At 42.8% G+C, this 12,593-nt stretch overlaps 2 protein-coding genes across 2 annotated transcripts in view; one reads left to right on the top strand and one right to left on the bottom strand.

Moving 5' to 3' along the window:
• HMMR (hyaluronan-mediated motility receptor) overlaps positions 1-9,815 on the bottom strand; it is a 45,253-nt gene extending 35,438 nt beyond the window's left edge. The window contains exon 1 of the mRNA XM_015425509.1: positions 9,741-9,815. Coding sequence (XP_015280995.1) covers positions 9,741-9,786 — 46 coding nt within the window. The 5' untranslated portion in view covers positions 9,787-9,815. The remainder of the gene's footprint in view (positions 1-9,740) is intronic.
• A 763-nt stretch (positions 9,816-10,578) lies between these two features.
• The window catches only part of NUDCD2 (NudC domain containing 2), a 12,140-nt gene continuing 10,125 nt past the window's right edge, over positions 10,579-12,593 (top strand). Inside the window, exon 1 of the mRNA XM_015425513.1 lies at positions 10,579-10,775. Coding sequence (XP_015280999.1) covers positions 10,587-10,775 — 189 coding nt within the window. The 5' untranslated portion in view covers positions 10,579-10,586. The remainder of the gene's footprint in view (positions 10,776-12,593) is intronic.

The following is a 12,593-nucleotide window of genomic DNA, read 5'->3' as shown; positions in this document are numbered from 1 at the left end:
CCAACAGACAGCGCTGCCCGCCCCCCCCCCTGCCGCTGAGCCTCAGCAGCAATGGCTTGAGGAGGGACTGCCTGAGCAGCAGACCCCTGCCCAGTGCCAGCACCTGCAGGCACCTCTGCTGGGGCCACCACAAGAGCATCCTTCTCAGGGAAGAGAACCAGGTGCGGCTTCTTCATGGCACCACTCTGGCCAGAGGTCAGAATGGTGCCAGGACGCTCTGCTGTGGTCCTGCGCTGAGGTTGGGGGGAAAGCGAGGCTCTCCCCCTCCCCTCCACCCCTCTAGTCTTCTTAGTCTTGCCCCAAGGGCCTAGCTTTGCTTCAGTTTTTTCTGGGTTTGTTTTTTAGATCTAGTGAATTCCTACACTGACCCTGACTATGCTTTAAAGACTGTACTTGAGATATGGACTGTAATTGAGATATGGCTTGGAAACCTTTTTAAAAGTTTTAGGGTTTTAAACTACTACTATCTAGATTCTAATGGAACCAGCCTGATTCCGTGAAGGAATGCATGTGCTCCCTAATTCAAACGCACAAGCTAAAGGGGTGGGGGGGAGAGTGCCTGGCTTCACCAAAGTTCAATCAGAGCACAAACAAGACAGCACACTACTTTTTAAAAAGTTATACGCTACTGTAACGATTCCTTGTATTTGTGTGCGTGTGTCTCTTTAAAAGTTTGGTTGCATGGCTGTGGTAGATAGACTAGAGTGGTTGAGAGAGGCAAGTGTGGTATGATTGGTGGTTGACAGAGAGGGGGAGGGGTTTTGGAAGTGAATCTGATCGGATGAGTATGTGAGTCAGTCAGGAGTTCAGTTAGATGTTGACAGTTGAAGTTCAGTTAGTTAGTTCTGTGTTGAAGCAGTTAGAAGTGGACAGCTGCGGTTGTTCAGTGAGAAAGAGAAGGACAGCTGAAAGCTGAATGTATAGGAAAAGGTAAAGTAAAGTTTAAGTGAAGAGAAGTTAAAGGAAAGTCTGTGTGTCATAACCAACTGGAGTGAAACAGTGAACATATATGGCATTGAGATAAACAAGTGTTACAAAGTTACATGAAAAGATCCCTGTCAGTGAGGGAAAAGATTGAGTGTGATACCAAAGCAATTGTACATCATTTACACATTACTAGTTACATTGTATCACCCTCTTATTTAGTATTTATTTCAATAAAACCTCTTTTATTTAAGTTTATACCAGCTCTGAATGAAATACTTCTCAGGACCACATAGTTCCTTGTAAGCCTAGAACTCGGTCTACCAAACTAAAAAAAGCAACAGTAGAAGCATAAAGGTTTGGAAATCCTTAAAATTTCCTGGTGGCAGCAGAATCTACCCAGTTAAACATAATAAAGATAACTTTTAAAGTGAAAATAGTCCTCCCCAAGGATGTCACATCTACTTATACCTCTTTTTTATGAGCTGAAGACAAACCTGGCCTCTTTTTGTTCTCCTAGCACTGGCCTAGTTAAAGCCCTATGCTGAGATTCATTTAAAAATATTAGTTTAAAATTCCTGAAACATTTATTAAAAGCCTATTTAACAGTGGTGCAACAGCTAAACCAGAAGCACACACAGAGCACTGACCCCCACGCCTAAGCCAAAAGTCCACAAAAATATAACAACTTAAAACCTGCACAGCACAGAACCACTAAAAGGCAACAGACAGAGCCTAGGCCCCAAGCAGGCTTTGTACCCCCCCCCAAAAAAAACCCCAACAAGCCCAGCAAACACACAGTACAAGGAACTTAAAAAATTGAAACTGCAAAAGCAACAAAACAGAACCACAAAGGACAAACAAGAACCAAAAGCAGAGAACCTAGGCCCCAGGCACAAGGCCTAGTCAGTAACCTCCCCCCCCAAAAAAAATCCAACAAGCCCAGAAAATACAATACAAGAACTTTAAAAACTTAAACTGCAAAAAGGCAAGAAACAGAACCACAAAACACAAGAATCAAAAACAGAGAGCCTAGGCCCTAGGCCTAGTCAGTAACACACACACACACACGAAAAAGCCCCAACAAGCCAATAAATAAAAATGAAGCACAGTAAAAAAAATGTTAAATTAAACTGAAAAACAAACAACACTGGCAAACCAACAAAGTAGAAGAAACCCCCCTCCAAAAAAAAAAAAAAAAACAAGAAAAAGGCCTGCAAGGCCCTAGAGGCCTACCCTTAGGCTTCCCAAGTCCCCCCGGTGGGCGGAGAAACCCCCGCCCCAGAGCCCATTCCCTGGCGCCACCGGATCGGGCCCCGGGGGGAACTCCTCCCCGACGTGCACATCACCTGGAAGTGACGCGACCACGCCGGGCACGCTGAGGGCGGGGCCATGGTTACCCGAGGGAAAACACTATGGTTTTCCCTTGTATGGCCATGGCCCGGCCCCCAGCGTGCCTGGCGTCATCACATCACTTCCAAGTGACATGCATGCGGCGCGCGGACGCTTCACGCGCGCACCAGACGCCGGCCGGGAGTCCCCCGCTTCCAGCGAAGATCGACTTGGCAACCCTACCTACCCTCCACCACAACAACCCCAGGCCCCAATCCACACCAACCCACAAGAAATAAAAGTTTTTAAAAGTGGCCCTAATATCAATCAAACCAGTGTGATGTCTTCAGTCTTGATCCAAGGTAGTCCAAGAAGTCAGCAGGCAGCAGCAGGGTGGAAAGCAGGCTCAAGGAGCAGGGGCTGATTCTGAAGCAGAAGCCAGCCACACACAATCTCCAAGCCAGGCTCTCTCACACCAGCAGCAGCAGGAACAGGAATGGAGTCAGCCAGTCAGAGAGTCTGCTTTTATGCTCTCTGGGCATACACAAAAGGATTTCAAAAAGGAACAAACTTCTGTGATTGGCCAGAGAGCAGATGCCAAAATCCTATTGGCCAGTGCTCCTTCTCTGGGAAAGAAGCAAGCTAGTAGCTGGGCTTCAACAACTGAAGCCAGCAACAACAGCAGCCTTGCAAAAAGTTGCAAACTGCAATGCATTTTGAAATGCATTGCAGTGATTGGCTGTCTACAAGGTCCCTCTTTCCCCCTCCCTCCTGGAAACCAGAGCAAGAGGCAGGAAAGATGGGGAAACAGCAGGAAAACCAAGTTTAGGAGAGCCCTTTAAAGTTTTTTTAAAAAACAGCGCCGTTTTTCGGTATTCCTGAAAAAACTGGGGGGGACCCAAAACTTTTCAAGGGGTTTTGGGGGAGGTTCAGAATCCGAAAAAGCTCAGAAAAGCCTTTTCAGATTCTGAAAACCCAAAAAACCCTTAAAAGATGGGGGGGGGAGTTTGGGTCAGTAAATCTGAATGCATACCCCTAGTCACGACTTCTCTTTTAATTTGTGTGTCTTTAACTTCCTTGTTAGTTATTTCTCTCTCTCTCTTGGTATGCAACACTGCCATCAGGAATTTAATTCCAATCCTATTAACTACTCTTTTTTTCTCTTTCCCAAGGTATTGTGCCCAAGCTCTAAGGCTCCTTTGTTGGACTATGTGGTCCTGAGTATAAGACTCTAGTATTGAAACAGCATAGGACTCCAGCCCCGGGTTTAAAAAACAAAATAAAACTTTATTTGTACAAGTATATTGGTTTCAAGATGTTTTGTAACTTGTCTCTTCAGTGAATAAAACAGTGTATGTTTATAACTCCTGACTGAGGAATTACACTTTCACTACACAAAGACTCCTGACTCTCAAATCTGCCTCTCTTCAGAATGTACTTTGTCCAATCTTTATTTAGCTCAGTTTAATCTTTCACTTCTTAACTCAGCTTCTGTCAGCTTCACTCTTACACACTTGTAATACTTAGACAATATTAGGTTTTGACTCTCTCTAGTCACTAATATGCCCTCGATAATATTCTACTTCTTTGTTAGAATCTTAAATGCTTTTCACAGCACTAATGTGGAATTCTAATTAGACAGACTGCTTCTCAGACTCTGTAGACTGTTGACTGATCCCAACTGACTGTTAACTGCTGACTGAACACACTACCTGACTTTCTCCACACACACTTCCTGGCTCCACCCATACACTCTCAGTCACCAATCAGTCACCTCACTCATCCCTCTCTTTCACCCCCTTGCTCTTCTGAAACTTACCAACATTTAAGAAACACACACTTAAAACTTTAAATCATTACAAATCCCCCCTTGTCCTTAAGCAGAACACATCTCTTTTAAATCATTACATACTGTGATGTCCTCCTTATTGGGGAGACTGTTTTTCCTTTAAAACACACTATGTTAACATAAACTTGGTAGATTACTGCTGCCACCAGGAATTAAAAATACCAAATTTCTCTATTATGATAGAACTAGAAATAAGGCCCGTTGTGGAAATAAATACAACGGGAGTAAGAAAGAGGCTCTGGGAGAGTGCTCTGGCTTTGGGCAAACAGTGTCAGTCTGCTTTTAAAACATGAACCTGGGACCTGCACACCACCAGAATACAGCAGGTTCCATATGCAACTACTCCCAAACCAGCGCGGGGGGGGGGGGGGAGTTTGAGGTGTGGAATGGAGTGAAGTCCAATCAGCTTCCATATGCAAAAAACCAGGTTGTCGCAGCAGTTGTGGTGTGGGCGGGACCCGGGCTTTGCCTTCTGATTGGTGGCGATATATGCTGAGGAGCAGTGCCATCAGCCATACACTAAGGGAGTGCATTTTAGAATTAGAACTTTGGCACCCACTATTCAATTATATATAAGGAGAGATGACCCTGTGTCTGGGCACTTCAGAGGACTATGTGGCTCTGAGGAACGACTGTTCTGACTGCTGGGATAAGTTTAAACAAATAATGTTTTATAAAAGAATAAAATAGGTTTCTGGGTATTTTGAACTGTTGTTGAAGAAAGGAACTTATAACTGATAAAGCTGGGCATCACACACTTTCTCACAAAACACCACAACTCAACTCTGACAGCCTTTGCCACTCAGGCTAAACTGTTTGTCTTAGGCACACAGGATAGACTCAAACTGCTTCTTCTGCCATACAGGCTAAAAACTAAAAACTCTCCACAGTAAACCCAGAATCTCCTCTGAGACACACCTCCTCCCACATTCTCTGTCATCAGCCAATCACATCACACTCATCTTCCTCTATCACTCTCCTTACATTACTGCAGTCAAACTAAACATTTAAAGAAACACACACCAAAACATGAAATCATTACACATACTGTGACAAGTACACCCACAGATTTGGTAACAAGTAGTTTATTGCCCTACTTTGCCGGGGGGGGGGGGATCAGAAGGGGGGGGGGTAGAAACTGCACCAAAACCTCAGAGGAAGAAAAACGGAAAGTTTCACTGAGAACAGAATTGTCTTTAACCAGTAGCCACAGAAGGAAGACGACAAGATATAGCTGGAACTTTTAAATTCCATAAATATGTCAAATACTGAGATTTCATATGCTAAGCAAGTTTTAAATTATGCATTTTATGATGTTAAAGTAGTAAACTTAGTTTAAGTTTGCTAGGACAGTTAATACTGCATATATTTCAGGTTTCCCCCAAATTTTCATTTTTTTCCTGGAAAGGAGTCTTTTTTTCATGGCTTCACCATTTCTGAGAAATTTACATCTCTACCTAAAGTGGGACAATTGCTGTAGCTACTCTCCAGTGGACTTGCAAACTGTAAAATCTACTAATAGATTCCATTGGAGGTCTGAGGATTCATCCCCCCCCCCACACACACACACACTCCTTTCAGTCTTGTCTGGGACCAGCATCAGTCAACCATTAATATATATTAACAGACAAAGCAGAAAAGTTTTCTTAAGTAACGGCTGTTGTAAGTATGTTCCTATTATGTAATTTCTGCATTGTTTAGCATACTTAAATGCTTATGCTTTTTTCCAACTCTCTGCAATCCAGACCCTATTGCAACCTTTCATCGGATGTCTCATCTTGTATTTAATTTACTTACCCCCCTTCCCCCCCTCTTTTTTGTATTTGATTTATAATACGTAATCTGCCTTGAGTCTCAGCAAGAAAGGCAGACTATAAATTACACAAAATAAATAAGAGTAACTTAAAACACATCTGCAGACATTAATGAAATAACCACAAACAACCACACAGAACACCAGTCCTACCTTACTTTAGAACAAAGTTTGAGTCCAGTGGCACCTTTAAGACCAACAAAGCTTTATTCATAGTACATGAAAGCTTATACCATTAATAAAACCTTGTTGGTCTTAAAGGTGCCACTGAACTCTAACTCTGTTCTGCTGCTTCAGAAAATCATGGCTAATCCCACCTGAATCTTACTTTACTCTAGTTAGGGTCAACAGAGTAGTCCAATTATTATTTTTGAAAGGACTACAGTCGAATACATGGGAGGCAGCACAGAGCTGGACAACAAGGGTATTAATTTTAGAATAGATTAATTCAAAAAAGTGGACATATGAGATTAGATGGGCTAATTGTCTGTATTTTATTTGTTTAAGATGTTTCTATGATGCCTCTTCAGAATCCTACTAAAGATGGCTTAATTAAAACAATGTAAGGACATTAAAAACAATCTAGTAAAAAAGATGACAGGATAAAAAGCTTATTAAAAATCTGGATTAAAACAAATCTGTTTTGACCCGGTGTTAAAAAGATAGTAAAGTAAGCACAGGGTGAGCCTCAAGGGTGAGGGTGTTCCAAAGGCAATGTGCCACCACAGAAAATGCCTTGTCTGTAGTTGCCACCTGCCTCACCTCTGGGGGTGGGGTGGGGACACATACATTCAATAGGGTTTAGGAGGCAGATCTGTGGACTGGAGAGCATGGGAGGAGACAGGTACTGTCTCACCCCAAGCCATCTATGGCCTTAAAGATAACAATGGAGCCTAAAAACATGGATAACCAGTGCAAACCTTTCAGCACAGGGGTGATACAATCCCTGTAACCAACCTCTGACAGTAGCCTGGCTGCCATGTTTTGGACCTACTCAAGTTTCTGAACCATTTTCAATTGAAGCCCCATATGGAGTGCATTACAGTAATCTAACCTGGATGGAACCAGAGCACAGATCTCTGTGGACAGATTGTGCTTTTCAAGGAATAGCCATAACTGGCAAACCAGGCAGAATTGATACATGCCACAGAGGAGACATGAATCTCTCACTGCAGGCCAGATCCAGTAGAAACTGCAAACTATTGACCTGTCCCCTCCAGAACAATTGTTGAGAAGCTTCTCCATTGATCAAACAGCACCTCACACTTATCTGGATTAAGTTTCAGTTTCTGAGCCCTCATCCATCCCATTACCTTCTCCAGGCTCCTACTCAGGACTTCCATAAACCCACTTGTACTTGAGCATATTAAGTATATAGTGTTAATTAGCCTATCTAGCCCAGAACTTACTCTCAGCTGTATAAGATCAGTATATCTTTCAGAAAAGTATTTTTACTGAATAGCACAGTTCTTCACCATATATATTTTATTTCATGGAATGCAATTATTTCCAAGGCTAGACAAGCCTGTGCTAACTGGAATGCTGTCTGGAATGTGGTTGCACAACTTCTACAAGGACCCACACCATCATTACTGATAAACAATATACACATACCATACCCATCCTACTTTGTTATCCTAACTCTAGCATTCCATTTCCTTACAAGAGAGCTGTAATATACTCATCTCAAAACAATGTCGGGAGAAGCCCTATCTGGAATCAGTGTCGGGCTATTGCTTTCTCATTGGGAAGTTACAAAAGCTAAATACCGCATAAATAAAGCTTTCATGGACAACAGAAGAGAGTTCAATATCAGCAGTTGCTAACCATGATGGAACCTCCCTGCAGCATACCCTCACATATCAAATGTGGATGACAAATTAGAAAGAAGCTGCTGCATTTACACTCAGCTTGGTACCTTCCCACAACCATCCACCCCCCCACCCCAGAAAAAGAATACTGGACAAGATGGAGCCATGGCACAATCCAGTAAAGCAAATTCTTTCTACAGACTTTCTAGCCAGGGATTAAGAGATAGAAAATGCATACTTACGTGAGAAATAGAAAAGGGGAAGACACACACAGAAGTAGACAAAAAAGGAACTGAAGAAGTAACAGATCACAGATCACACACCCGGTAGAGAGAAAGGCCATTTCCAGACAGGCAATTTGCTCCAACTATGATGCTGCTGGAGGACAGATTCCCCTCCCTACACTGTGATACATCTGTGCAGCTTCTGAGGATTTCCTAGCTTTCCCCCAATATTTCCCAAACCTGCTTTACTGAAACATTTAGGGAAAGATTGCAGTAAAGCCTGGATAGTTGCTGCATGGATAAGAAAATTTGGAGTTCCTGGTCTCACCCATATAGCAACCATTTCTCCCAGTTGTTACTTCCTGCCATTGGGATGCTTTTTGGACTTTTTAAAGGTCAGCAACTAAATATCATTTTATAGATACCACACATAACAATATTTGTAGCAGGTTCTCTAAATTTCCAACTTTCTTTTTTTTTAAAAAAAGTAAGCCTCTAGCTTCTAGCAGGTTTTATTTTATGGCCAGGGACCAGCCTACCTAAGGGACCGCCTTGCCCCACATGTTCCCCCAAGGGCACTACGGTCAGGGACTCAACATCTACTGGCTGTTCCAGGTCCCCGTTCTATTAGACTCAGCATGACCAGGAACAGGGCGTTCTCGGTGGCGGCTCCTATCTGGTGGAATGAGCTCCCAGAGGAGATCAGGGCTCTGCGGGACCTAGCACAGTTCCGCAGGGCCTGCAAGACGGAGCTCTTCCGCCAGGCTTTTGAATAGGAGCCGCCACCACTAGTCCACCACTAGTCCACCAGCAGTCCATCATTAGTGCACTAGTGCACCACCATCGCACTAGCTACCATCTATCCCCCATATATGGAAATCAAGATGGGGCATGCACATCTAGTTGCTGCATTATGGGCGAGAACGGGATGGTCAGGGACAGTCATCTTGCTTTTAGAAATTTTTAATTTGCTAGGCATCAAAATCTGTTTTAAATAGGGCTGTAATTTAATATTTTGTATTGTTTTATGGTTTTATCTGGCAATATGCCCTGTAAGCCGCCCTGAGCCTCCGGGGAGGGCGGGATAAAAATGTGAATAATAAATAAATAAATAAATTATTGCAGAGCTATTAGGGGAAATGCATATTCACCTCCCCAAACTCTGCACTCCCCAGCCAGTATCCCAAGATCTCTAGTAATTTCCAAAACCAAAGTTGGCTAGACACTTAGGCTGCCGTCACACACACTAAATAATCCACTTTCAGTGCACTTCCCAACTGGATTTTACTGTGTGAACTGCCAAAATCCAGTTGGAAAGTGCATTGAAAGTGGATTATTTAGTGTGTGTGACTTGACCAGCCTTAGCTGTTTTAAATTGAAAGCTAAGAACCCTGAGAACCTGTTACAGATGTTGCTATAGTGTTATGTTGATAGTTTTTTTTAGTGTTATGGATATAGTGTATATATGTATATATATATATATGTGCATATATATATATATATAGATATAGATATATATAGATATATATAGATATAGATATAGATATACACACAAAAGCAAAAAAACCTGGTGGGGGGCTGGGGGGAGAGGAATGGCTGCTGCTAGGGCCCTGGGCAGGGTAAGTTGGGGGAACCTACCATATAGCAGTTCCATATAGCAACAATGGGGAAAGCTACATATGGCCATGGCAAAAACACCCAAGGCCGCATCTATTATGAACATTTTAAATTTGCACACCAGAGTCCTACACAGGCGAAAACAGGAATCTGGGTGGGAGTTCACTTACTTGGTGCTTCATTGAAGCGCTTGATTGGAGCCTTTGGGAACGACATGTTTCAACAGAGAGAACAGCAGAGTAAGGAACGGAACAAATTCGAAAGCTTCGAACGAGGCCGCGCTTAATAATTGCCTAAATCAGCCAATCAGAGGGCTCCGCCAACCAGACGCTCCACAAATCAAAGTCTCTGCTTTGAGCCGGCGCACTAAAAAACCCGAGGTCAGATTGGAAAAGCATTGAAATAAACGTTGACGAAAAAGATGTATGGTGTCACCGCTTTGGCTGAGGAATGACTAACCGGCAGGAACTCTGAAGCATCATGAATATCAACAATTTTAAAGTGGAAGCTGTACATCGGCAATTCAGCATCAGCAAGAACAGTTTTTTTACATTTCAAAGGGAGACGCTGCATTTTTGTGTTTTCATCTGAAGATTATCTGAGGCATGTAAAAATATGATTTGCACCAAGCGTCATATAGTGTCATTAAAACTCCAAACCTTGTCTCCAGTTTGGCAAGACTACAAACTGCAGCCTTTGAGGCATTTGCACACTGCCCGAAGCACTTCCCCACCCCACCCCCATACCAGCACCCAACCCGATGAAGAGATCTGGGGGAAACTTGAAAAGCACATGTTATTTTCTGATATTTTAGTTAGTACTACGAACAGTGGCGAAGAGTTGTGATGCTGTACTAGGACCATTCGCGCCGCCTATAACCTAGTGAGAAACGGGCGGAAATCGGATGGGAAGTGGCGTCTCTCTGGTTATGATTAGTTCCGGGGAAGGGGGAGCGAGGGAAAACCACAAGGCAACGTGAGCGCGTGCGCATTTGAGTTGGCTGTCTGGCTGGGTGGATGTCGGCGCATTTCGAAGAGCGCAGCGGGCTGGTGCCGTGTGCCACCCCTTGGGGCCGCTGGTACCAGACAATGGAAGAGGTCTTTATCGAGGTGAACGTGCCTGAGGGGACCCGCGGGCGGGATGTGAAGTGCAGCTTGCAGAGCCGGCATTTGTCGCTGACTGTAGCAGGGAAGGATGTGCTCAAGGTAGGGAACGGGGTTAGAAACCACTCAGATTAGTAGGGGACGTTATTGACATCAGAAGTTACTGTGTTCTGTGTGTTGGTAGCAGACGTGATTAGTTTATTTTTAAAGAAAAGTGGAATAAACATAACTAAATGCATGAGTGTATTCTCCCAAGTACTTAGTCAAGCCCCTTTCCCGAAACTGAATCGAACACACGGTTAGCAGTGCATCTTATTCTGTAAGATCTTGTTTATTGCGAGGTAAGTAATCCGAATTGATTACCACGCATAATAGTTGCAGTTAATTTCACCACTGGAAGTGTTGGGTTTGCAGAACCTGGCGGTAATTGTATCTCTGACAAGAGTATAGCTTATGAGGAATGAATCTATGCTAAGTATCTGAGAAGGGCTCCTTACTTAGACCTGCCTCACCCAACTTTGCACATTTGAAAGTAGCTCCACATTGCTTACTGTATGTCTTACAGCTACCAACCGGGGTACTTATTGGCTTGTTTAAAAATGTTCTGTTTGTGATGTAAGAAAACAGGAGGGCTCTGTTTCTGTTGGTGTTCCATCTTATCAAGTAATGATGTAAACATCAATTACTGAATCAGTCTTCAGAAAAGAACAAAGTCTGAGTCCAGTGGCGCCCTTAAAACCAATGAAGTTTTATTCTTGGTATAAGCTTTTGTGTGTGCACACACTTCTTGATAGGTTATACCCAAAATTAAACTTAGTTGGTCTTAAAGGTGCCACTGGACTCAAACTTTGTTTTGTTGCTTCAGACCAACACAGCTACCCACTTGAATCTATCTTTAGAAAAGAGTTTCTGTTGGTAAATGTAATCTGCATTCCCTTCCTTCACCTGCAAATGTCTGTCCATTATGTTATCATTCAGTGACATCCTAAGCAGAGTTACACCCTTAAGTCCATTGAAATCAGTGAGCTTAGAAGAGTGTAACACTGCTTAGGGTGGTACTGTTAGCCTGTGAGCTGCTGAGATATAAGCCTTGGCGCAAATTCTCTCTCAGTTCTTCAGTAATCTCCCCCAGCTGTCTTTTAGAATGGTGAGATTTTTTTTAAAAAGTGGGGAGACAGGCAGAATTTCTCTTCAATAACTTGCATTTTCTTTCTTTGTTAATATGAGATTGATATTGCCTCATTCACTTTATACAATAAGTGAAGGGAGAGTAGATCCAAGTATATTGACAAGCAAAGCAGTATTAAATATCTTCCGTGTAACTGAAGTGGTTACTCTAAATCTCTGGGCTGTCTGCACTGTTTTAGCTTTAATTATCCTGGGATGCTTAGTTTAATGAACTGATCTAAGTGTCTCATGGTTGCATGCTAGGTATCAAATTGGAGAAAACTTATTTTTACCTTGGCTTTCCATAGCAGAATCTATTCCTCCTCTTTTGTGGTTCTTCCCAAATAAAACGGATATGATGCTTCTCATTTTTAATCATCTCTGACATTTGACCCATGGTCTGGCAAAACTCAAGTGCCTCTTTCAGGTGTCTGCATTCATCTTGTATAAGTTTGATTAGAAAGTTGCCTGCTGTTTCATATGCATCCATTTCAGCTGGCTTGAAATTCTCCCTTTTAAAATGAATCTTTACAGGCAAGATAAGACTTGCAACATAAAACAACAATACAAAATTACCAAAATATATACATTTTAAAAGCATATTATACAATTTAAAAACCCATCCTCAATCACATGAAGTGCTCGGTGAAACCAGGACTCCCAACCCCCCAAAAGATGGCGGGATAGTACCAACGATTCCTGGGAGACAGTCTATAGCGTCGCTATTTATTCAGATGTTCCAAAAGATCTTCC

The sequence above is a fragment of the Gekko japonicus genome, unplaced genomic scaffold (genome assembly GCF_001447785.1).
Source record: "Gekko japonicus isolate JY-2015 unplaced genomic scaffold, Gekko_japonicus_V1.1 scaffold571, whole genome shotgun sequence".
NCBI lineage: Eukaryota > Metazoa > Chordata > Lepidosauria > Squamata > Gekkonidae > Gekko > Gekko japonicus.
The sequence above is the reverse complement of the archived record's forward strand: the minus strand, read 5'-3'. Positions and strand labels throughout refer to the sequence as shown.